This window comes from Hemitrygon akajei, chromosome 3, assembly GCF_048418815.1.
Source record: "Hemitrygon akajei chromosome 3, sHemAka1.3, whole genome shotgun sequence".
Taxonomy (NCBI): domain Eukaryota; kingdom Metazoa; phylum Chordata; class Chondrichthyes; order Myliobatiformes; family Dasyatidae; genus Hemitrygon; species Hemitrygon akajei.
In genome coordinates, this window is record NC_133126.1 from 196,477,121 (window position 1) to 196,504,461 (window position 27,341).

Here is a 27,341-nt window from a genome sequence, read left to right on the forward strand (position 1 = left end):
GGAATAAAGGTTGTTGCGAATGGCTATGCTGAAGCAGCGCAGGAAGATTGTCAGACTGGTGGCAGAGAAGGAGTGCGGGAGTACGGATTATTTTCGGGTGCAGGTAGAAACCGCCCTGAGACAACAGGAAAGTTTATTTGATCCCATATAATTGGTTTATAGGCAATTGCAATGGCTCACTGGTGATTGCTGCAAATTTGTAATCAACAATTACTCTCTCCTTACCAGTTCTCCCTCTCAGTATGTATTGGAGTCCATAGTCTAAGACCCCAAGGTCGTGGTCCAAGTCGGAGCTAATGAAATGTGTCGGACAAGTGACGAGGATCTGTATAGGGAATTCAGGGATTTCGGTCCACTTAAAGAGTAGGACCTCCAGGGTTTTGATTTCCTGATTGCCACCTCGGCAAGCTGTACGTGAGTCAAAAACAAGAAGGATTCTATTGGTTAATACATGGCTAAGGAGGTATTAGAGAATGGCCAGCATGAGATGTTTCTTTTCCAGGGAGGGTGGGACCTGTACAGAATGGACGTATGGCAACTGAACTGGAGAGGGTTAGTCTCCTGACGGGAAGGTTTGTTAATGAAGCAGGGTGGTGCTTAAAATACAGTTGCGTTGAAGAGGAACAAGAATACCGAAATAGGTACTGGAGCGTTTGTAGAGACAAATGCTGGTAAGACCTCGGACAAAGTTAGGAATCCTGAGCTGCGTATATTTCAATGCAAGATCGAATGTATGAAAGACAAATTATACCGTTGAATATGATGTAGTCAGATTACAAAACGGAGGCAATGTGCACTGAGGAGCGAAAATTTCAGGTAATAGGACTAGTTGCAACATAACAGCAGACAAAATCGACATGAGAGAATGTAAGACTGAAGGTTTTATATTTCAATGAGAGCAGTATACTCAGTAAAGTAGATGATCGTAGCAAAAGTGCAGGTAAACACGCATAATGTAGGCACAACTCATTGGATAGAAAATGCATGCCGAAATGATAATATTAGAATAGTTCTGGTGGATTCCGTCGGAGGGAAAACTGAAAAAAGAAACAGAATAATGCTGAACTTCAAGAGTGCTTACGAGATTTTTTTTTAATTCTCTAAAACAGCTTGTGGTTCACCCCACTAAGCAATCGCCGACTCTGCATTGGATGTTAAGCAATCTAACTGAATTGCTTGCAGAGATTAATTAAAATAACGCTGAATGGCAAGTAATCATAATGTGATTAAATTCACCCTGTCGTTTTAGAAGGAGAAGCATAAAAGAGGGTTGGCAAGAGTTGATTGAAAGAGAACACTGGCCGTGATGATGACAGTGCAGCAATGGCTGGATTTTCTGGAAACGATTAGGAAAGCAGAGAAAATCTATATCCAAAAAAAGGAAGAAGCATTCAAAAGGAAAGATGGCACAACTGTGGATAATCCGAATTAAAAATAAAAGAGCGAACATATAATACAGAAAAATGTAGTCAGAATTTCTAGGATTGCGATGATTTGATGCACCTACAAAAGGCACCAAAAAATCAGTAACAAGTTAAAATGGAATACGAAATTTAACAAGCCAATACTATTTAAGATTATGCCAACAGTTTCTGCAGATTCGTAGTGCAAAACAGAGGAGAGTGGCTATATCGAACGGATGGAACATTCTGTTAGAAGGTGGTAATAGTGGATAAGGAAATAGCGGACGAACTAAATAAGTAATTTGAATTAGTCTGCACTGTGGAAATTATGTACAACAAGTTCTAGATGACCGAGCGCATGACGCGTGCGAAGTTACGCTTATGGAACAGAGGATTTTGGAAAAATGAAAGCTTTGAAACTAGATAGGTCACATGAATCAGATGTTTAGACACAAGGGTCTCAAAGAGGCCAAATAAAGTTTTGAAGCATTATGGATGATATTTCAACATTCTCTAGCTTCTGCAATGGCTCCGGAAGAGAAGAAATTTGCAGTTGTCATTCTACACCAGAACATTAGAGAGGCATAAGAAGGGGACCCAAAGCCCTGTTAGCCCGACCTGAATATTTGAAAGATTTGGCTGTCGATTAGGAAAAATAATATCTCAGGGTATTTGAAGCCATATGCGAAAATAGACCACAGGTGACATTGTTTCTTCATGGGAAAATCTTGCCTGAGAAAACTGTTGGAATGTTTATGAAGAAATAACAAGCAGAAGAGACAAAGAAGCATTGGTTAATGCGGTGTACTTCGACTGTTGGTAATGCTTTTCCAAGTTGCCACACAGGAGGTTCCATAAGAAACAGCGAGTGCATGAAAGGAAAGACTGTGGCATCGATAAAACAGTGACTGAGAAACAGGACAGAAAGATCGTGAATCAAGAGAACCTTTTTCTGCGGGGCTCTCAGTGACTAATGTTGTTCCAGAGAGGACGGTGTTAGAACCAGTTCTTTTAATGCAACTTTCAAAGATATGGATCATGGAATTGATGGCTTTGTTGGAAATATTGCAAACAATATGGAGATAAGGAGGGAGGCAGGCAGTTTTGAATAAATAGACAGGCTGCAGAAGTACTTCGGTGATTACGATAATGCCAAACACATAACAGACAGATACAGTGGCGGAAAGTGTACGGTCATGTACATTGGTAGAATAAATGGAAGGGTTGTCTAATTTCCAAATTGAGATAAAATTCAATAAGCTGAGGCGAAGGGAACTTTGGAGTCCCTCTGCAGCATTGCCGAACGCTGAACTTGGAGGCTGAGGATGGCATATTCGATGCTACCATTACTTTCACGAGTACTAGAATATAACAGCAAAGATGTAATGTTGAGCTTTTCTGATGCACAAGTGAAGACCCACCTGGAACACTCTGAGTAGTTTTGAGCCTTTTTATCTTAGAAAGGCTGCGGGAAAACTGGTGAGGTTGGAAGCGACGTCCGGGACATTTAGTTGTGACTTGACTGGTTAGTCATTTGAAGAACGTTTGAAGCTTCTACTATTAACTGGAATTCGGTAGAATGAGGGGTGAGCTAATTCAAACATATAGAATGCCTGAAAGGCCCTGATAGATCTGGATGTCGAAATGATTCTTCTTAAGGTGGAGGAGACTATAGGGGTATCCTTTTTCGAACGGAATTTCTTTTCCGCGTGGAATCTCTGGAAGTCTATGCCACGGCAGCTCTAAAGACCAAAACAATGAGAACATTGAAGGCACACGATGACAGTTCCTTGATTGGTCAGAATAGTGTATGAAGGGAATCGGGAGGAAGAAATGAGATTTAATCAGCCATGATGAAATATCGGAACAGATTCGATGGGCCCAATGTTCTTATTCTTCTCCTATATCTTAGGCCTTATGGTTTATACCGCAAATAGTTTTATAATCACCCAAAATGCATAGTTACATTTGATATATTTGGGTCAGGAGAACAGTGCAATATTTGAAAATACCTGAGCACTGTGCAAAATTCAAGGCAACTTAGTTATAAATATATGCAAACGACAGCTTTTTCACAGTACTGTATACACGAAAAGGCACTGGAGACTGCCCAGTCGCATCATTAGGACTCCAACGAGTTTTAGCATGAGCTATTTTTCCCACAGCATTAACGAGCAGGCTAAGTAGATTCCATGACAAGATTACCAGACTCAAAAACAGCGGCTTTCCCCATCAGTAAGGCTGGTCAACATCTACACCCACTAACAGAACTCTCCACATATTCTCAACTACCAGAACATTGTCATTATATGTCAAACAATCCAATAAAACTATGCATGTAAGTTAATTTATGTATTAATATTTCCTGTGTTTTACCAAGGTACCCGGTTGTGATTTTCTTTTACTTTATATTGTGATGATTTTTGTTCTGCCTTCGTTCTCCTTTGCACCGATGTGTAAAAGAAACTAAACAATCTTCAATCTTGACTCATGATTCTCCTATTCCTTCAGTTTATATACCTGCCATGTTTTTTTTCGCTATTATAATTCATTTGCCTATACCTGCGAATCAACGTAGGTGTTTCTGTTATTCTTTCATTTTAGGTGCTTATGGGAGATTTTATCTGTTGTATGTATTGTTCGTTGACTCGGCACTTCTTTTTCTGCAACAATTTCCCTGTGTCTTCAATTTTAATTTCATTGTGCCATTGTTCATACCCACAGACTGGATGTAAAAGTGTATTCTGTTTTGAGATCTTTAGAGGACTGTGGGGTGAGATCAGAACAACTTGTGAAAAGCACTGCATTCCACGAAACTCATTACAGACGGCACCAATTAGAACTTCGAACTATGACGCTCCAAGCTGTAATCGTGCCCCGCTAAAATGTATTCTCCTCCTACATCCACTCTAGGGTTTTTATATCACAATCCCAAACTGCACTATCTTGGTCAAAATCTTTACTCTAATATGTAAATTCAAATCGCACACGACGATCACTGTAGCGTTCTGACAACTGCTGTTTCCTTTCCTTTGTATGCTATTCTACCATATTTAGTGCCAAGGACGTTTGAAAACTCCCAAGAACAATTTAATGTTTTACAACTGTGTTCACCCATATTGCGACGTTAAAAATAAATGTTGTTTTCTTTCCGATTTGTGTCGAATAATAAATCAAATATGTAAAGTTGTTTCTTTCAGAGATACTGTTTGTGTAGCTTGGATGAGTAACTACCGGGTATTGCGAAGGCAGTGCATACTGCGGGTATTATTTCCTGAACTAGGATGAGTGCCCTCGCTTGCTCTAAACAAACATAATTCACAGATCTTTTCCATCCCTCCTCGCTTTCTGATCACCCTAAATACAGTACTCTCTCAACTTCCCTGAAGTTTCCTTTGCAGAAATGTACAATTGTAATGTATGAACTGTGCACAACACCCTTTTGTTCACTGTATTTGAGGCAGTGCAATTGCAATAATCGAATTTACCTAATTATTTGCCAGCTTACGGATGATGAGAAATGCACCGATGGAATTTGAGTAAAATATTTAGCTACAAACAGCAGTCGAGAAAAAAGTAATTGTCGGTTGTATTCAAAGATGATTTACGTCAATAGGGTTAAAAATCGAAAATAATTTCTGACAGTATATTATTCGGTCTCGGAGGTTGCCACAAATAGAAATGGTGCCGATCATATAGTGAGTGTAGATGTATGAAAGATTGCAGTGAGGCCGCATACAGCAAGATAGATGGTCGACATTGGGTGTTGGGGTAATTCATTGACAGAGAGTGCACTAATAAATGTCATACCTCATACCTCATGGGAAAAAATAAAGTGTTCATCGAACCTTTCACTCAAACGGGAAATTCAGCTTGTGCAGAAATTAGATCTTAGACTACAGCTGCTCCTGATCTATATCACTGAATTAGCAAATTCAATATTTCAGAATATAATGATGATGACAACGTAGGTTGGTTCTTTATATGGAGGAGAAGGTTAAGAGAATTCATTTGTATCTGATAAGATACGGGAGAGGATAAGAGGGTGGAACAACCAGATGGAAACATTGTAAAATAAGTAATGTGATTCATTTCCATGCAGAAATAAGATTATATTATAAGAACAAATTTATATGACTGCAAGTCAGGATTGAATTTTATGCTCTCTCCTAAACCCTTTCAAAAAATAAGCTATATTTAGCATGGACTGCTTATTTAGCATGCATCGAGTGCATAGGGCACTCATAGCTGATGCGCAAATTGACTCTTTTTTTTCAGAAAATATACGGTGCAGTGGTCTTCATCAAAGTGGGATTGAGATGAGAAACGGAGGGGTAATGTTGCAGCTATATAGGACCGTGGTCAGACCCCTCTTAGAGTACTCTGCTCAGTTCTGGTCCCATCACTATAGAAAGTATGTGGAAATCATAGAAAGGGTGCAGGGGAGATTTATAAGGAGTTGCCTGGTTTGGGGAAGATGCTTTATGATAACAGGTTGAGTGATCTCGGCCGTTATTTCCCATTGGAGCGGCGGAGGACGAGAGATGACCTGATAGAGGTGTATAAGATGATGAGAAGCATTAAAACCTGCAGATTGTCAGAACATTTATCCCAGTGTTGAAATGGCTGACATGAGTGGGCACAGTTTTACGGTGCTTGGACGTAAACACTGAGGAGATGTTAGAGTTTGTTTTTTTTTTACGTAGCGAATGGTGAATTCGTGGGATGGTCTGCAAGAAACGTTGGTGGAAGCGGATACGATAGGGTATTTTGAGAGACTCCGGGAGAGGTGCATGGAACTCAGAAAAAACCGTCCGCTATGGGTAACCCTAGGTAATTTCTAAGATAAGGATATGTTTCGCACAGCTTTGTGTGCCGAAGGGCCTGTATTGTGTTGTAAGTTTTCTGTGTTTCTATATTTGTTTGTTATGAGCAGAAATAGAGGAAGGAACCCAAACTCCGGCGCCTCTCTGTTTCCTCCTGAAACCAACGCATATGCTCTATGAGGTGCTGGGAAGCCTCCTGAGCCCGTACTAGAAGACCAAAAACCCTCCTTAAATCCTCCACGAAATGTCGGAATGACTGGGTTGCGGGATATCCTTACTCCAATAAAGCGTCGAAAAGGCTGAGTGCAGCTCCATCAAGAAGATTGACCATGTACGCCAATTTTCGCGCATCATCACCTAAACGACCAGGCTGGAATTAGAATATCTGCCTACTGGTGGAATATTTGGTTTCTGTACGACCAAGTGAGTCAACATGGTCTGGGCCCGCGAGCTGCAGCATTAGTAGCAGAGACAGTTTGGACAGCGGAAAAAGAAAACGAGAGATCTGCTGGGAGTGCGACTGAGGTGGCCAGAAGCTACTGCATTGCGTTGGCGAGATCGCTTTTAGCTGTCAGCTAATTTTGGTTGTTCACAGTAACTTCGTGGACGGCGGCCGTGTGTGCGTCGATCGCAGACTCCTGAGACTAATTGTCTGCGGTGCTTTGCTTAGCCGTTGCAGCTACGGACGATGCCTGTTCCTTCAAATCATACTGGGCTAGTGGGCACAAGGTAATATCGCTTCATTACCTCCGGAACTTCACTGAGGACAGATTACTCTGTCTGTAGATTGTCTCCTACGTGACCAATGAATCCCAGGACCAAGTTCATCTGTTCTCTCTCTTTTTTGTCCACATTTGGATGCGCGTGAATTCCTGTCACCCGGATCAGAGTTGTCCAAATTGCAGAATCAGGGACTTTGAAGTCGGTCGATAATTCACAGAATTTAATGGGAACAGTGATAAAAGGAAAGAAAACAATAAACGCTATATCCCAACGGGGCATTTGAAGAAATCATTCAAATGGAAAACGAAGCCTAAACTGCGGCTAAAAAGAACAACTAAATTTAAATTGAATACCACTTCTTCCTAGTCAGTAGACTCGCCAGTCCAATTTCACAGTCGAAGCTTTGCTGTGCGGTGTTGTAGTCTAGATAAGTACTACGACGGAAAGAATGGAATTCAATACTAACACGATGAAATGATAATTAGCTGACACGTGCATATTCACAAGCGCAATTGCTGTATCTACTGCACTACCGAATTTGTGGTTGTGACATACCATCGGGTAGGAGGTGGAAAAGCATAAAGCCACACACTCAGGAACAGGAGTGTGTGGAACGCCAGGAACAACCTCTTCCCATCTGCTATCCGATTCCTAAATGGACATTGAACCCTAGAATACTACCTCACATTTCTAATATATATTATTTGTGTCTTTTGCACAATATTTAAACTGTTCACTACAATTGTACTGTAATTTATTTTCTTATTTATTATTATTAATTTTTCTTCTATATTATGTATTGCATTGACCTGCTGTACTTACTTTAACATGCCGGTGGTAATAAAGCTGATTCTGATTTTGATTCCTCGGGCAATGGACTTGATTGAAGCCCGAGGCACGTCTGGCGTCTCCATCATATCTGTAACCTCTGTATAGATGAGATATTTGCAACGTTCACCGAGTCAGCATAAGGTAGCTAATAACATGATGCAATTTAATATGGTACAGTGGCAGAGACAGTTTAGGTCTTATGTACAGGAGTTGCAACGGCATGGCAGGGAAGTTTGTGAAGTCAAGAATTCTACTTGGTTCTCAAGGCGACCATTTAACATGCTTATATCAGTGTGTTACATGCTAGTATGTGCTTTCAGGAACTTCTGAATTCTACTCGATGAGAGTGCACCAGAGCAAAATTACCTTATTTCTTTGGCTATTTCAGTTAAGCAGCAAAATGTGCACAATGCCTTCCGGAGGGGAAGCTAGATTCCGTGATGAGTTAATAACAAAGAGGGCATGCGATTTTTAATTTCTCTTGATGAGGACGTAGTGGTGCTAGTAGCTTTTTCTTGGACGTTGCGTCTGCCTGGTTGGACCAGAAGAAGCTATCAGTGTCGTTCAAAGCTATGAAGCGGAAGCTCTCAAGACTTCCATTCTCGGCAGTTTATAGGAGAGGTAACGAGCATTTCCTCTTCCTAAAGTCAACAACCAGCTCTTATAATTACTTAATGTTGAAGGAAAGTTTCTCGTTAGGATAATGCTCTCAAATATCTCTGTCACCCGCCTGTACACGGATTCATTGTAAATGGTGATGCAGTGCACCAAGGTGGTGTCATCTGCAAACTTCTAGCTGGTGTTACAGCAGACGATGCCCACTCATACGCGAGAGTATAGGGAGTTGATTAAGTGGCCAAGGAAACAGCCTTTTAGAATCCCAGCACTTATATTAATCGTTGCACATTCTTTTGTTCCTTCAGTATAACACTGATGCTCAATATTAGACTCACGCATTAGTTTCACCACATGTCCTTGTTGAGGGCTATTTTCAATGCTAATGAACTGCTTGTCCCGTTTTAATTTATTAGGATACCTATTATTCTGTTATTCAGCCAAGAGACTGCAGATGCCAGAATTAGGATTGATTGTTCCGTTGGTCTTAATGCTGGGTCTCGGCCCGATAATTCCAATGTACTGTTTTGCGTTGATGCTGCCTTGCCTGCTGAGTTCCTCCAACATTTTTTTGTGGGTTGCTTCGATTTCCAGCATTGGTAGTTTTTGCCTTATTTTTGTGCGGATTCAATTGCCTTACGCGACAAAGAGACACTCTGCAACATACAGTTATTAAGTTCACCTTCGGTCTTTCCATTTATTAAATAAGAAACTTTAAGTTTTCTGAGCTAAGATTTAACTTTCAGTTAGTCGTGATGGAACCAGGTGACTAATGATTGAATACCAGCTTTCAATTAATCGAACGGCGAAACCTTCATACTCCAGAGAATCATTCTTATTTCGCTGAGAGTGCATTTACCTGCATCCATTACATCGAGATATTATTCTCTATGAATTCCCCCTGGTGTTAACCAGATGCACTTACATCAATTCATGTGCTGTCTTGTGCCATATAATCATTGGAATCTTTAATAATTACAGTAATTGCCGCAGTTATCAGCTGCTTTGGGATCTCTTAGGATCTTGTTAAAGACAATATAAATCCAAGTTCTTTCCTCAGATTGTGACAGATCCCTGCAGCACGGCGATGTCTCCGTTTCTGTTTTTGCTTTTTGTCGGCGCTGTGCCAGAAATGCACGGAACCGTCTGCAAACGTCGAGCAAAAGCCGCTTCGCCTGATTTGTCCAAGGATGGAGATGTCATCCTCGGTGGAATATTTACTATACATCTGGATGTGATTAACGACTTTCATTCATTTACCTCTACTCCGAAAAGCTCTGTGTGCAAAAGGTAGGTATCCCTTTTGGAGACCGGCACTTTTCCATCTCTCTTTCCATTATTTTTTTTAACCCTTTGAACCGTCCTTTCAATTCGAGAACTAATTATTTTCTGAAAACTCTGTATTCTGTTCTTGTTGTCCTTTACCTAATTCAGCATGTGGGATAGTAATTATAGTTTTTTTTTTATCTACGTGAAATTGTTGTTGTAACTTTCATCGAAGACTCTTGTTTACACATGTTTGGTGTGTGTGTGTCATCAGCACGTTGTTTGCATTCTGTGATTACAAAGGCATAAAGATTGCGGATTGAATGAAATGGCAATCATGATATATTTCTCTGTCACAGAGATCCTAGTAATCCACGGTGTGTATTTTGTGGCCGGCGGTGTATCTTCACAAATGAACTTGACACGGTGCATGATTTTGAATTCTATAGTCAATTCAAAGGGGTCTCTTATGTTTGTGCTTAAGGCTAGATATCTGCAGTAGTCGGTTTTGCATCAGTTGCAGGTTGCAACTGTGATGCTGCACATCGTATTCTTGGTTGTTCCATATGAGATGTTTCAGTATTTGTCAATTCAGACAGCACCTATACTGTGGAAAAATTACGGTCAAAAATTGAAACGTAGACAGTAATCAGAACTATAAAGAAAGGGGCAGAAGCCAGAATAAAGAAAGATTGTGGACAGGAGATGGAGCATCAGCTAGCCCGTGATAAGGAAGGTGGGTGGATGATAAGAATAGAAGATTGAGACGCTTAGAAAATCGCTGGGTTGGAGGAGACCCTAATTATGCCGGTTGCTTTAATGAGGCAAACAGAAGTGATCACCTGCAACATTTTGCGGTCTCTGATTGATGCTTCCTCTGAAGTATGAAAACAAATTGTTGAGTATAGAAGGGAAAACTGCAGTTCGTGACAGTTTCTTCACACTATTTACATGAATGTTCCACTATTGTCTATGATTGGTACTCAGACAGCCGACTTTTTCGAGCCTGTAAATGTTATAAAGATTACCTCTAAATAATAATGCTCAGTTAGGCAGAGAGATAATATATATTTACTGACAAATTCTCCTATGTTTTCAATTAGCAAGCACAAATGAATTTGTGTGTCCACACATACAAATTTCCCCTGACCTTCCATGAACAGTCAAATTGCGTAAAGGTAATAAATGGGAAAAGGAGTCGACGATGGCCAAACGTTCCTCATGGTCCAGATGTAGTCTCCAGGTGTGCGACTTGGAGTCCTCCATAGCCGGAATGATGGCCCGCTGGAGTTGCCGTTGTCTGAGGTTCTAAAACCCTCTATTTTATACGTCGTATCAGGTCAATCTGTGACGTTTCAGATTCGTTGGCTGAACATTATTTATAAGATATGTGTCCGTTTCAATTCGATATAGCTATAGTTTTCCACGTAATTTTGAGTTCAGCCGTGTGCTGCAAGAAATTTGGAGCCCTCCTCTTCAGTGTCTGTTTTGTCTTGTTTTTTGTAAAATCGAGCATATGTACTATTTCGAGCTGGACGTTGAAAAATTACGATCGATCAGGTCAGTGTTGTTAACACTCTTCATCGATAACTTGAAACTTAAATAAACTGTTACAGATTAAAAGCGTCAAAATTCAAGATTCAGACTGTTTATTGTTATTTCCTGCTGGATTGGGAATGTGAAGACTTCTTTCATCAGAACTTACTCTTATCCCGCAGTTTTGGGTTTGCAATCTTCCGACTGGCGCAAACGATGATATTTGCCATTGAAGAAATAAACCAGAATAAGAATCTCCTCCCGGGAATCAAACTTGGATATCATATCCACGATGACTGTTCATCCTCCGCGATCGCCTCGAAAGCAGCGTTTGCTTTGATCAACGGAGAAGAAGAATCAATTGAATATACTGAATGTAGAGGTTCCTCCAATGTCGCTGCTATTGTTGGCTGTGGTCCATCTACAAATTCCATTGTAACAGCAAGGACAATTGGATCCTTTGGAATTCCGCTGGTAATGTTTAAATATTTGACGATGGCAGTACCGATTTCCCATTCAGAACCGACACAAAATTACGACTTTGTATCTAAGCTGAGTTGAAATAGAAGTGTCTCAACCTAAAATACCAGCATAATAAAGAACGATGCGTTGTTTTTTGGGATTTTTTTTTAGTTTATTTATCCTATGATCATGCATTTTTAATACCATTTGTTAAATATCGTGTTAAAATACATTAAAGATACAGCAAAGGAATATAGCCCATGTGTTCTAACGAAATAATTAAACTATAATTTAAATTATTACTTAAGCTAATTCCAGACCCATATCCCTCCGTATGTGGCACATTCAAGTGTCCATCGAGGAAGCTCCCAAATGCGTTGTCGTGTCTACCCTGCTTGCCGCACAAAGCAGCACATTGCAAGCTCTGAACCCTGCATGTGTGAAAAACGGAATTCCTGGCACATCGTCTTTGATCTTATCTGTCCTATACCTTAAACGCTTGCACTATGGTAGGAAATGCTTTAAGCACCAGGGAAATAAAAATACCGGCTCTCTATTCTGACTATATCTCTGAGATTCTGATAAGTATTTCAGATATCCCTTCATACTGCACAGAACTCGGGTGAACATCCCAGCTCTCTCAAAACCATTCACATCGCGCACGTCCTTTAGTCCTGTCAGCAAAACGGTAAAGTTGGGTTGCAGCCTCTCCAAAGCCTCTACATCATTCTTATAATGTAGTGACAAGAAATCTAAGCAGAAATAGTGACGTGGCTAATTAGAGGTTTTAATCACAGAGTAATAAGTATGCATTGTAGCCATCGTTGTATTAGCATGCCGTTTCAAGATGTTAAATGTGCTGTATATTATTCATAATTCATATTCAATAATGCAATTATGTACAAGCAGAAATATGCACATTGGCATGCTACTGATATTTGAATCCTTCTCATTTATAATCAGAAACCTGGTATTCATCTATTTACTTCCTTCTCTACAGGTCAGTTATTTCTCCACCTGTTCCTGTCTCAGCGACAAGACAGAATACCCGACGTTTATTCGAACTATTCCCAGCGACCAGTACCAGTCCAAAATTCTCGCTGAGTTGGTGAAAACGTTCGGCTGGACCTGGATCGGTACTATTAGAAGTAACACCGATTACGGAATTTTTGGAATGCAAGGATTTGTCAAACATGTTGAAACGTTTGGGGTTTGCATTGCCTACTCTGAATCATTTTACAGGACCGATCCGCCAGAGAAAATCAGCAAAATTGTTCAGGTGATTAAAGAGGCATCCACTAAAGTGGTGGTGGCCTTTGCTCACGGTGCTGATATGCGGATCTTATTGAACGAAATGTTGCGTGAAAATGTAACTGGTATACAATGGATTGGAAGTGAGGCGTGGGTGTCAGAAAATCTTCTGCCCCCTGAAGAACGAGTAATTTATCTCGCAGGAACTATAGGGCCGGCTACTCGAAGGACAGAGATAGATGGTCTCAGAGATTATCTTCATAATGTCCATCCTTCCAACTTTCCTGGCAATAAGTTGGTGGAGGAGTTTTGGGAAACTTTATTCACCTGCTCTTTTGCAACAGGGAATAAAACATACCAGGAAAATGTCATGGGTGAAGTACGGCATTGCACAGGAAACGAACAAATAGAAGCAACAGAAAGTACCTACCTTCCAGCGATAATGGAAGGGAGTTCCTACCACGTGTATAAAGCGGTCTACAGTATTGCCTACGCACTCCACAATATATTAACCTGTATAGAAGGTCATGGGCCGTTTATGAATAACACATGCGCTCATATTTCAAATTTCGAGCCGTGGCAGGTAGGCTTGAACTTCCTTTATAAAGCCAAACAACTAACTGACATCGCGGGCAGCTTGAAGCTTATATTATGTACCATTTCCATGTGCAGTAAATTACAGGCGACTATTTTTGTAATGAAGGGTTTTTATGTGGTCAAATCATAGTTTTCGTACTGGTTTCAAATGTTCAATAGGTCAATCGGTTATTATTCCAGGGAACTGAACCACTAAAATTTAGAGGAGCAATCTCGCCAAACAACAGATTGGTTGTTTCGATAATTTGCAGAGAAAGTTAGATGAAAGATGCATGTTGAGAAGATTACTGGTGGAACTCTGCTTCTTTCTGTATAGTAGGTCCGTGTGGACTGTATTCCACTCTGTCTGGTGGCGGTGAGAGGGCAATATCTAAAAGACTGAATACCGAACACAACTAATTTCCCTCGGCTTTGCAGTAGCATTCATGCCTGCATAAGAAGTTTAGGTCTTTACCCTGCATTGTCAACATCTGGATTCTTATTGAGTAATGATAATGAGAGAAGCACGGCAACCATACTACTCCACGCCCACGTTCACTCCAGAAATATGTGAAATAGAACAGATTCCCTTGATGTTGGAAATCCAGAGCAACACAAACACAAAATGCTAAGGGATCTTACGGTTAGATAGCAAATGGGAAGGTCCATGTTTCGGGCTGAGGCATTTCACCTGATTTTACTGACCCTGCTCCAGCATCAAGACCGAGTACAGCACCACATTCTGGCGGAATTCAACGACTCAAGCAGAATACGTCAACAGAAATATATGGTTGATTAATTTACAACATACATGTTTTATGGCGGATCTGAGCATCTGCAGTCTCCAATGAGGTAATTATCCACTGAACATTTAAATCACAAACATAGATATATATCGAGTCATAGATGACTGCAACACAGAACCATGTTGTTAGCTCTATCTAGTGCCTGCCATGTTCTTATTTAGTCCTGTCTTATCGACGGACATCTGGATACGTTGCACTCTACGTAGTTATCCGAACTTCTCTTAAACGCTGCAAGTGACATCGCATCTAGCATTTTCGCTGCCAGTTCGTTCCACAAATGAAACTCCTTCTGATTTAAAACATTCCCATTCAGCTTCGCCAAAAACATTTCACCTTTTACTCGTACTTAATGGCTTCAAGACTCATTTGGGAATAGCCTATTTTCATTTATCCTATCCTATACGCCTTATCATACGTATATCATTCACCTAGTATTAAAAAAGACACACGCCAACATATCCGTTCTATCAGATCTATTACGTTGCTTCGACCTGCATTTGCTGTCTCTAAAAATCTACCTTTCTCCACCTTTGTACTTTCTGATTTAGGGTTCTGATGCGTATTCCACTACCAAACAAGTATGTAACATTTGCTTGTGCTTCTCTAGAAGGTTGAAATGCGAAGTACTGAACCTTGCTAGGTCAGCTTTGACGAGACAGTATCTTGTAAAGGACTATCATGTAAACAGTGTTCAAGGATCATGGGACTTCAGTTCAACGCTCCCTGAAAGTCACAATGCAGGTTGAAAAATTGCTTAAGAAGGCATATAACACACCTCCTTTATTTTTTGAGCCAGTGAGATCTCCAGTCAGTAAGTTATGAGTCAGTGACTCGTTTTGGTCTGAATCTGTAGATTTCATAGTTATAGTCACCATATTATCGGAAGGATATTGAAGCATTATACTGGTTGCAGAGGAATTCTACTAAGAAGTTGCCTGGGTAAGAGGGGATTTCTATGATTGTTTGGAAAAATGTGAGTTGTCTTCTCTGCAGTGACGGAGGTTGAGAGAAAAAATATGAGTTTTAATAGAGAGAATGAGGTATGCCTTGAATGTGCTGCTTAGGCAGTTCTTAGAGGCAATGTTATAGAATTTAAAACCATAAGTGGACACATTAATGCGAGAAAATTGGAATAATATAGGAATTGAGTAGCACAGAGGAGATTGGATTACGTAGCCGCTTACTACTAATTTACATGATTTGGTAAAGCATTTTGTGCCCAGATACCTGTTCCTACCCTACACGCTACAATGGTTCATGTTTGCAGACCATAAGAACATAAGATAATGTAGCAAAAGTAAACCATTCACTCATCAAGTCTGTTCCACCATTCAGCATGGGCTGATCCAATTTTTCCAGTCAAATCCAACCCCCTGCTTTAGCCCTGTACCCTTTAATGGCATGGTACTACAAAGCCGATCGAAGCAACAATTTCCACAGATTTAGAAGAGTCGGTCAAAAGTAATTTATCCGCTTATCAGTTCTAAATGGACGGCTTACAATCCTACAGATGTGCTCTCTTGTGGTAGACTCCCCTAACATGGGAAATCACTTTGCTATATTTAATCTGTTCAGGCCTTCTAACATTTGAAATGTTTCTATGAGATCCTCCGTCAGTCTCCTGAACTCCAGTGAATGCAGCTCAAGAGATGCTAAGTTTTCCTCATATGGTAACCCTTTCATTCCTGGAATCTTTTCCGTGAATCTTCTCTGAACCCTTTCCAATATCAGGATGGCCTTTCTAAAATAAGGAGTCCAAAGCTGCACACAATAGTCCAAGTGTAGTTTCACTGGTGCCTTGTAGAGCCTCAACAGCACATCCATACTTTTATATTATATACCTCAGGAAATGACTGCCAACATTGTATTCGCCTTCTCAACACCCATTTAACCTGGAGGCTCAACTTTAAGGTATCCTGTACAGAAACTCCCAGTTCTCCTTGCATCTCCGCATTTTGAATTTTCTCTTTGTGTAAACAATAGTCTGTCTGTTTATTGTTTCCACCAATGTGACTGACCATTTCAACACTGTACACATTTGCCACTTCTTTGCCGATTCCCCTGAACTATCTAAGTTTCACTGCAGATTCCCTGTTTTCTCAATACTACCCATTCCTCCAACTATATTAGTATCATCGGCCAATTTAGCCACAGATTCATTATTCCCACTATACAAGTTATTGACATACATCGTTAAGAAAAAAAACAATCCCAACACAGACTGTTGTGGAACTCCACTGTTAACAAGCAGCCAGCCAGAATGAGATTCTCTTTATTCCAATTCACTTTTCCGATCCGCCAATGCTGCACCCATACAGGTTACTTCTTTGTAATTCCATGTGCTTTTAGCTTTCAGCCTCATATGCCGCACTTTGTCAAAGGACTTCTGAAAATCTGAGTACACCACATTTACTGCATCTGTTTTCTTTACCCTGCATGTAAGTTCCTCAATGAATTACCAATCCTCTAGCTTCTCAATAGCGTTGTCTTCCTGTATGCCCTCTCTTTTGTTTTTACTTTTGATCTGACTTCACTTCTCAGACACGGTTGTGTCCTTCTTCCATTCGAAACGTCTCCTTATTTGGAATATTTCTGCCTTGTGTTTCTCTTATTTTTCGCACAAAGTGGACCCATTACTGCTTTATAGTCTTTCCTGCGAATTTCCCTTTCCAGTCAATGTTGGCCCGTTACCCTTTCATGCCATTGAAAATACCTCTAATCCAGTGAAATATTGACACATTGTAATTTCGCTTACCCTTCTCAAATTTCAAAGTGAATCTATCATATCGTGATCACCGTTGCCTGAGTGTTCCTTACCTTAATCTCTTTTATCACCTCCTGATCACTGTGCAACACTCAAACCAGCACAACCGATCTCCCAGTGGATCAACAACAAGCTGGTCTAAAAATCCATACATTAGACATTCTACAATTTTTCTCTCTTGAGGTCCAATGCTGGCCCACTTTTCCAAATCCACTCTCATGTTGAAAGCCCCAACGACTATCATGACATTGCCCTTCAGTCACAACCTTTCTATATCCCGTTGTGTCCGGTTCCCATCCCCCTGCAAAACTAGTTTAAACCGTCCCTAACAGCTCTATTAAACCTGCCCGCAATGATATTGGACCCACTTGGTTCAAGTCTAAGCGGTCCATTTTGTACAGGTCGTACCTCCCACAGTAAGGGCCCCAGTGATCCAGGAACCAGAAATTCTGCTCCCTACACCAGACTCTCACCCACGCATCAATATACCTGATCATGCGTTTCTTGCGCTCGTTAGCATGTGGCATAGACAACAATCCTGCGGTTACTACCTGGAGTTCCTATTTTTCAATTTCCTACCCAACTCCCTGAACTCCTTCGTCAGGATCTCCTCCATTTTGCACTAACGTTCAGCAAGACATTTATCTGTTTATCCTTTTCATGCACCCTATCCAAGACATCCGGTACCCTGGCTTTTGAGAGGCAACATGCCATGCGGATATCTCTACCTGGATGAAAGAACCTCCTGTCTGTTAGCCTCACTCTGGAAACCCCTATCACCCCCAATACTTATCTTCTTCTCTTCCCTTTGCACCACGCAACGAGGCTGAGTGCCAGAGACCAGATAGTGCAGTCTGCCCCCTCACCAGCATCCAAAACGAGATAACGATTACTGAGGGGAATTGCCACACGGGTTCTCTCGACTATCTGAGCATTTCGCTTCCTTTTCCTGAGAGTCGCCTACTCGACTAACTCCTGCAGCCTCGGGGTAACTCATTCCCTGAATCACCTATCTATCACCTACTCACTTTACCGCATATGATGTAGGTCATCAACCCACAGCTCCATATCTCTAACACAATTTGACGGGAGTTGTATCTCTGTGCACCTGGGGCAGATTTGGCCATCTGATGTGGGAATTCACAGGATTCCCAAATCTGAAATCCAGAACAAAGTATTAACGCTACATGTTCTCTATTCATCAAAAGGTGCAAGGTCCAGGGCCACTTATACACGCATCGTGTCTAAGCCCGAGTGAGCTAAAGGCCGAACGTTCTGAATCCGACCGCTCCGGCGATTGCACCTCCTCTAGACAATGTTTCCCTTTTATGCCTGAACCGTCGCCGCTCTCCATCAGGTGGATGGTGCTCTGGTTATAGCCAACTTCCCGCGAAGGTTTTTTCCTTATAAACTTCTCTCCCAGACCAGTGCGCCACCTCCGCCCTCGTAGCTGTCCAGCTGATAATTGCTATAGTGCCTGCTATACCAGAGCTCCCGCGAAGCTTTCCCCTTTTAAACTTCCATCCTGGATGTATGTGCAGCCTTCTCTCTCCAGGCTCTACCACTTTTGAGTCTCTAATTATTCTGCTGCAGTCCATTAAAAACTGACCCTAATCGATTCAACCTTTCCTTTTTCTAGGTCATCAAGCCCTCGCAACAGCCTTGTATGTTATATTTGTCTGTTTCAATCTTACTGATATCTGACCAGCAGCTAGGTACCCAGAATTGGACGCAATATTTCAAATGTGGCCATACCAAAGCATAACATCCCAAATCCTTTTCTCGTTATTTAGATTCATGAAAGCAAAATTTGTGAATTTGAACATCTGTTTCGTTAAACTGAATCCACGTCTCCATTAAAAACATGTCTACATTTAATAATCTTTTCTAGTTGCTGCACTACATCCGCACAGTGAATTTCACAGCAAAGACGGGAGAAACCGTGTATTTTGACGAAAATGGTGACCCAGTTCCAAGATACGAACTCGTGAACTTACAGACGAATTTGAATGGTATAGTTGAGATTGTAAACGTCGGATATTACGATGGTTCGGCACCGCCAGGGAGTGAACTAAAGATGCAAATCGATGACATCATGTGGAGCACGACTGGAAAGACGGTAGATTCCTTCTTTTATTATGGAAAATATTTTATGTCTGCTATATGGATGACATTGAAGCTCCAGGTGTATATGCCCGCCAATGCTCAGATTAATGAAATGTCCCGCGCAGTTTCCACGGTTCAGATATGTATTTTCAGCAGGTTAGAAGACAAGGGATTCGCTACTTGAAACGCGCAAATATTCATAGGTAGGACCATCTTAAACAAAAGTGCGTAGTCATGAGCTAAGACGCTGATCACTTCACGCTGAAGAATAGAAATTTATTATCTGAGAATTAGTGAGTCCTCGAGAATCCTTCCCCCAAGGGTGCTACAGATCATGATCAGATATCATAGCGGCCTGATATGATATCATTCTGTACTTCTGTGACTCTAACGTCTATTTTTATTCCCACAGAAATGTTTACTAATCCAGAAAACACTTGATCAACATCAAATTAGCTTTGGTATTCATGTATAAAAACTTTAGTAGAATTAGAATGTAGCTCATATTCTACGCTTCTAAGGCAGTTGCAGATCCATTGGGAATCAATGAGATGCGATGGTAGGGTAAAAACAGGAAGATCAAGCAGTTAAATATGTGGTTCAGAAGCTAGTTGAACGGTGTGGGCTTCAGCTTCGTGAATCACTGGGATCTCTTCTGGGAGGAGTAATTTCTCTACAACATGATAGGTTGAACGTGATATATAGTATTGTCAATACACTAAAGGGATGGTTTGTTAGAGCTGTTTATGCAGGCTTAAACTATTGTGGCAGGGAGATGGAAAACCGATTCAAGGATCTCAGGAAACGGTGGATGGTAAAAAGAAAACATATATATCGAGAACAGAAATTGCCAGGAAAGGTAGCTTGATTATAGGACAAAATTGCAGTCACCACAGTGAATATCATCACATTATGGATGCAGAATTTAAAACGGAAGCATATATTGGACTCAATCCATGGATTATAGGAAATAAGGTGGACGAATCGTGGCAGAAGATTGAGAGCTGGATGTCCAGGGTTACACATAGTATCAGAGGGACTATGGTGAGAAGGTGAGAAGTTGAGTTTGTGCGCCGCTGCTGGTAAAGAATGAGATCAAATCAGTAAAATGATGTAACATAGTATCGGAGGACGTTGAATCCTTATGGGATGGGTTAATAAACTGCAAGTGTAAAAAGGGTCTTGATGCAGTTATATAGAGGCCTCCGAGAAATAACTGGGTTGTGGAATACAGATTAAAAATTAAAATAGAAATACGTGTTAGAAAGGACATTATGATAGTTATTGCAAACATTGACATGAAAATCGCTTGGGGAAATCTAGTTGGGAATAGATCTCAAGAGAGTTGAATGCCTCCGGGATGGCTTTTTCGAACAATTTTATTTGAGCCTGGTAGGGTATAAACTACACCGGATTGTGCGTAACTGGAAAGATTGTGGTGCTTAATGTAAAAAAAAAAGAAATACTTGGGACTCAGTGGTCACAATATGATGGAATTCAGGTTAAGTTTGATATGGAGACAGAAACGTCTGCCGTAGCAGTATTTCACTGGAGTAAAGTAAATTAAAATAGTCAAAGTCGGCTGATAGGAGATCCTGCAAGGGATGACAGCAGACAAGAAATAGTTTCCGCTCTGTGAAAAATTAGGAAGTTCCAGGATACATGTATTCGAAAAACAAAGTAATGGTAACATGGCAACATAGTACAATCATGGCTAAGAAAGGAAGTCAAAGCTAATGTAAAAATTAAGTAGAGGGCATGCAGCAAATAAACTGAGGGAAGTTAGACGATTGGAAAGTCAATGAAACATACAGAAAGCAACTAAAAAAAATTAAGTGGAAAAAATGAAATGTGAAAGCTAGCTAACAAATAACAAGGTACGTGAAGATGGAAGATAGACTAAATCAGTATTTTGCATTTGTGTTCACTGTGCAAGCCGCTAGCAGATTGCCATTATTGAAGGTGTGAGGGAAGACACGTGAGTGTAATTAATATTATCAGGTAAAATGTTTTCAGAAGGCTGAAAGAACGAAAGTTGCCTGAGTTACCAGCACCAGATGAACTGCGCATTAGAGATCTGAAAGTCTTTGAGGTAGAGCTAGTCATTGCGGAGGCATTATTAATTGTCTCCCAGGAAGCATTAGACCCTGTCAATGTTCGGGAGGAATGGGAAATTACAAAAGGCACACCACTCTTTAAGAAAGGAGAGTGGCTGAATAAAGGAAATTATAGTCCATTCAGCACTCATGAGGCAGTTTACAATGTTAAGAGCTCATGGTATTACAGGAACATACTGGTATGGTTAGAGCATTGGCTGATTGGTACGAGGCAGTAAGTTGGAACAAAACGACACTTTTCTTGTTGGCTGGCTGTAACGAGTTGTGTTCCTCAGGGGACGGTGTGGGTGCCACTTCTTTTTATTCTGTATATCATTATCGTATCAGCTGCTCCGCAAGCGTAACGGGTGTATTTATATTTCAAATGGATGATGTCTGAATGCTTCCCATTGTTTCAGATCCCACGAGCGGTGTGCTCTGAACCTTGTCTTCCAGGAACACGAAAAGTAAGCCGCAAAGGGCAGCCGATATGTTGCTTTGACTGCGCAGAATGCGCCGCTGGGGAGATCAGCAACGCCACTGGTAAGTGCACAATTTAAAACATAATACATATCACCGGCATAACAGTTGAAGCAGCGAGCATATCCAACCTTCTGAGAGTGCACAAAGCGCACAAACATCATAACGTCTCTGAGCACATTCTATACAATCATAAGAAGTCACGAACGCCTTTATATTCTATGAAGTCTGAGGGAGCTCGATTATGAACACCTATGGTCACATTGTTGTACAGATGTACAGCCGTTTGCATTCTATTGTGCTGCTTTAGAGTGTGGTACAAAAACAGCACTTCGGTGGTAAGGAAATGCTACAGGATGTAGTGAAAACTGCCCTTCGCATCAGCAGCTTGAAGCTGGCCTCCATCAAGGATATTTGCACATAAGAGAAGGAGTGATAAAGGGCTTTTAACATCGAGAATGGTACTACTCACCCTGTGAATGGCCTGTCTGTCATTCTCTCATCAATCACAATGCTGAGTAACTTCCGCTCTGGACTATTTTTATTTTCATTCTGTGCCGTGACCGCGCCGCCTCTACACAATCAAAAGCAATTACTTTCCCAATATAACTCTCTATATATAAAAACTTATTGTCTTACTATTGCATTATGTATTTCGTATCATTTTTTTCAGATTCCACGGATTGCATTCAATGCCCTTCAGAGTACTGGTCCAATCAAGCAAAAACACAATGTGTTCTCAAGAAGGTTGAGTTCCTTTCCTTTGGAGACGTTCTGGGGTTTGTGTTAGTGGCGCTTGCTATCGTGGGAGTGTGTTGCACTTTGGGCACCGCTGTGATTTTCTACAGGAATCGAGAAACTCCCGTGGTCAAAGCGAACAACTCGGAGCTCAGCTTTCTACTCCTCTTCGCCCTCCTCCTTTGTTTTATTTGCTCACTTGCGTTCATTGGAGAACCTACCGAATGGTCTTGCATGTTGCGCCGCACGGCTTTTGGAATTGTGTTCGTTCTATGCATTTCCTGCATCTTGGGCAAAACCATTCTTGTCGTTGTCGCCTTTAAAGCAACCTTACCCAATAGTAGCATGATGAGTTGTTTCGGACCGACACAGCAACGTTTGGGCGTCTTCGTCCTTACATTTTTGCAAAGTATAGTTTGCATTTTCTGGCTGAGCTTGTCACCCCCCTACTCCCTTAAAAACATGAGCCATTACAGAGACATCATTATTCTGGAATGCGATGTGGGCTCGTTGACAGCCTTTTACGTAGTTTCGAGTTATATTGCTTTGTTATCCATTGTCTGTTTAGTGCTTGCATTCCTTGCGCGAAAACTCCCGGACAGTTTCAATGACGCAAAGTACATCACCTTCAGCATGCTGATCTTTTGCGCTGTTTGGATAACCTTTATTCCAGCTTATGTGAGCTCTCCAGGAAAGTACACTGTGGCTGTAGAAGTGTTCGCCATTTGGGCATCGAGCTTCGGTCTGCTTGTCTGCATTTTTGCACCGAAATGTTATATTATCTTACTGAAACCAGAGATTAATACAAAAAAACATATGATGGCTAAAGGGACATCACTGTAACTACCAGCGTTCCTTTATATCATTGCTGCATCAGAGTGTTGAACCCTCACTTCTTAAATGCTAGATTGAATCTTTTGATGTCTCAACATAGTAATCGATACTTTGTGATATGAATAAATAATATTGATACAGTCAGTGGTGTGGTGCTGTTCTCAGTGTGAAGAAGATTAATTATGGTTGTTTGCTACGCTGTTTCGTCACGTGAAAGACACCTATAAGGTGAAGACCTGCCCCATATTGCATATAGGGAATATAACTTCGATTTTCATAATTGATTCGCTGTAGATATTGGTGACTGAGGTCATGAACAGAGACAATGAACAGCTGCTACCGGTTAAATAATGTGAAAGGAGGGTAATGCCACTGTTTCCGTGAAAAATATTTATTTGGTACAACTGAACATACCTATACCGTCAGACCACAACAACATAAGACATCGGAGCTGAATTAGGGCATTTGACCCATCGAGTAACCACCGCTATTTCAAATATGGCTGATCCTTTTTCACCTTCCTCAGTCCCCGTCCCAGGCCTTCTCCCTGTAATGGTTGATGACGTGGTCAATCAATAATCTATCAATCTCCGTTTTATATGCCCTCGACAGCTGCCTGTGGGAACATATTCCTTACCATTTCCTGTGGCTTTTTGGTTGTATTTATTGTTGTATTTTTAAGCTTCCCGAACGTTTTAATTCCTATGCCCCTTTGTTATCTTATATGCCCTGTCTCGGGCATAAGTTCATAAGAAAAAGGAGCAGAGAAGACCACGATGCCCGTTGATCTGGCTCCACTATTCAATAAGATCATGGGTGATACTGCCATTGACCCCTCTCCACCTATCTGTTTCCCCCCACGACCCTTAATTATCGTACTATTCAAAAATCGACCCAAACATGTCTCAATTATATATGCCGAGGTAGCCTCTAAGGCTTCATTGGACATGGAATTCCACAGATTCCCCACTCGTTCGGAAATTCAGTTCCTCCTCAACTCCGTCCTAAATCTACTTCCCCAAATCTTGAGGCTATATCCCGTAGTTCCCGACTCTCCTACCAGTTGGAAAAAAAGTTTCGTGCGTCTATCTTATCCACACCATCTCTTATGATATATGTTTCTGTATCATCCCCTCTCATTCTTCTGAAATCCAGAGACTAACGTCCCAGGCGACTCAAACTCTCCTCATAGTCTAAACCCCTCATCTGTGGAATCAACCTGTTGCATCTGCTCTGCACCGCGTCCAAAGCAGATATATCCTCCCTCAAGTAAGGAGACCAGGACTGTGTGCAGAACTCCAGGTGTGGCTTCACCATTACCCTGTACATTTGCAGCATAACTTACCTGTTCTTAAATTCCCTAGTCAACCACGGTTGCCCACACCTCCCTTTCTAAAATTTATACGATTGTGTGACATTTCCATCCTACGTCCTGTCAACGATTCTCCAAAACAGCAGGCAACTCTGTTCTGCAGTCATTCCACCAGTATCCCCCTCTATTCCACCTGGGTAAGCTCCTCTCTCAATTCCCTTAATACAATTGCGATACATATACACGAAGCCTATGTTTCTCCCTCTCAAATCGCAATATGAATTCAATCATATTCAATCACATGTGTTAAATGTATTCATAGTTAATGTTCCATAGGTTATAGTTACTCTCCAAAATTCCAACGGCTGCACAATACCTTAAATAAAAAGTGACATGAGGGAAAGTCCAGAACAATACAGAAACCAAATCGAAAGGATAAATATAAGCAGGCTCCTTCCTCTTAGTTTGAGTGAGGGTACACGTCGAGTTGATGCCATGAGTAAGTGTGAAAACTTAAATGTTTTAGGGAATATAAGGCGTGAGGTCTTCACTCAGAACGTGATGAGAGCGTGGAGCGAACTGTAAACGTAAGTGATGCAGGCGGGGTCTATTTCAATATTCATGAGAAATTTAAATAGGTACATATATGGAACAGGAATTGAAGGCTAGAGAGCCCAGAGAGCGACCATCACTGCTCTGGGCAGTAGCAAGTGGAGGAACAGAGGGACCTCGACCTTACATCCCTCAAAATTATCACCTCAGTTGCTAAGAGGGGTTTTTAAGAAGATATATGATGTGTTCGCCTTCATTAGTCAGTGGATTAAGTTCACGAGCCGAAGGTAACGTTGCAGCCCTGTAAAACCATGGTTAGAAAACAATTCAAGTATTGTGTTCAGATCCAGTCACCTCATCATAGGATGAATGTAGAAGTTTTAGAGAAAATGCGGAGGAGACTTAGCAGGATGCTGGCATGATTAGAGAGCATGTCCTATGAGGAAAGGTTGAGCAACCATATGTGTGTGTGTGTGTGTGTGTCTTTATTTTATCTTTGAAGCGAAGGAGAGTGAGAGAAAACTTGATAGAGGTGTACAGCATGATAAGAGGCATAGACAGAGTCGACAGCCTGAGGCATTTGCCCAGGTCTGAAATGGCTAATACGAGAGGGCATCATAAGGTGATTTCTGGAATATATGGATGGGAGATGTTAGATTGGTGGGTACCAGGAATGCACTGACATGGGTGATGAGCGATGGCAATCGAGTTGAGAAGGATCAGAAATATTTTCATCATCATTATTATATGCCGTGTCGTATGACAACATCAGTACCTGCCACATCATATGACGTAGTGATCATGGTCTTTGACTGCGATAGTTCTTGGCATTTTTTTTCTGCAGAAGTGGATTGCAGTTGCCTTCTTCTGGACAGTGTCTTTATAAGTCAAGTGTTATCAGCCATTATCAATACTCTTCAGAGATATACTTCAACTGCTGATACAACCATTATTGTAAAGTTTTGCATTATTGCAGATTGTTAAATTACTATTCTGTATATTATCATTCTGTACTTTATTATTAGTTAAGTCTGCACACTGCTAAGTGTGTCTTTAAAAGTTGCTGCTGAACCAAATAAATTCTCTCTCGGGATCAATAAATTACTTATAAATATTATCCTTCACCTGCTGTTCCATGGTTTCAAGTAACCCTAACCCACAGGGGTGGGTGGTGAAGGGTAATGCGCAGTTGCTACACTTTGCCAAATGGTGTCCTGCAGGCTAGCGGAGGGAAGGGACACCTTACACCTCCTTTGGTAGAGACATAACTCCACCTCTTAAGATTGATCTTAAAATAGGTTAAAAGGTCAGCACAATATTGTGGGCCAAATGACTTATACTGTTCTGTAATGTTGTATATACTATGTTTGGTGATTTTCTTATCCCCACCACTCTTTCTGATCTCTCATGTTGTCCATCATCGGTGAAAATTTACACGGACCAAGTATTAGTTCTGCTGAACCTTTTGTCTTCGTTCTCTTTACATTAAAATTAAAATTCCACATTCCAGCTCTCTATTTATTTACCATCATTAACCGTGGCACACTTTTGGACCTGGAACTCGGCACAGGAACAGGTCCTTGGGCTGTCAGTGTCATGCTAAACTTACGTAATTGGTAATTAAATACATAACTAAATCTAAGCTAATACCTCATGCTAACAAAACGTATAGGAACTTGCCCGTCTGCTCGCTGCACGCAGATGTGCCTTTCTAAGTACCCTGGAACACCTTTGTCATTTACCCCTCCACGACCAACCCAGGCAGTGAGTTCCAGGCACCAACCACACTCTCTGTTAAAAAAAAAACCTTGCCCCATTCATCTACTTTGAACTTTCACCCTCTCGCCTAAAATACATGCCCTCTAGTATTATAAATTTCAATCCTGGTAGAAAGATAGTGTCAGGTTACTCTATGCCTTTTATAAACTTTTAAAACTCTATCAATCTCTTTTCCTCCAGTTAAAAAAAATATAATCCAAGTCTGTCCAAACTTTCCTTGTAACTCAAACCATCTAATGCAGGCAAAGTCTTGGTAAACCTTTACCTCACCCTCTCTAACACACGGGCATCTTTGCTACAGACAACCAGAAATGAATGAATTACTCCGGATATGCCCTAACTCTCGATCAGGAGTTCCCAACCTGGGTTCCACGGACTTCTTGAC

At 41.1% G+C, this 27,341-nt stretch overlaps 1 protein-coding gene across 1 annotated transcript; it reads left to right on the plus strand.

Moving 5' to 3' along the window:
* The first annotated feature begins 19 nt into the window (after positions 1-19).
* On the plus strand, positions 20-23,322 carry LOC140724653 (extracellular calcium-sensing receptor-like). Its single transcript, XM_073039078.1, has 7 exons — positions 20-103; positions 9,459-9,688; positions 11,383-11,674; positions 12,663-13,496; positions 18,951-19,071; positions 21,691-21,804; positions 22,415-23,322. Exons 1-7 carry the CDS (start codon positions 20-22, stop codon positions 23,320-23,322), a joined length of 2,583 nt encoding a protein of 860 aa, XP_072895179.1.
* Positions 23,323-27,341: the final 4,019 nt, after the last annotated feature.

Bases quoted from the DNA above. Each gene is read 5' to 3' on its own strand.
- LOC140724653 (XM_073039078.1), top strand. From the start codon at position 20: ATGGCTATGCTGAAGCAGCGCAGGAAGATTGTCAGACTGGTGGCAGAG. The intron at 13,497-18,950 runs GTAGGCTTGAAC...AATCTTTTCTAG, and splicing joins CAAATTTCGAGCCGTGGCAG to TTGCTGCACTACATCCGCAC. The intron at 21,805-22,414 runs GTAAGTGCACAA...CATTTTTTTCAG, and splicing joins GGAGATCAGCAACGCCACTG to ATTCCACGGATTGCATTCAA.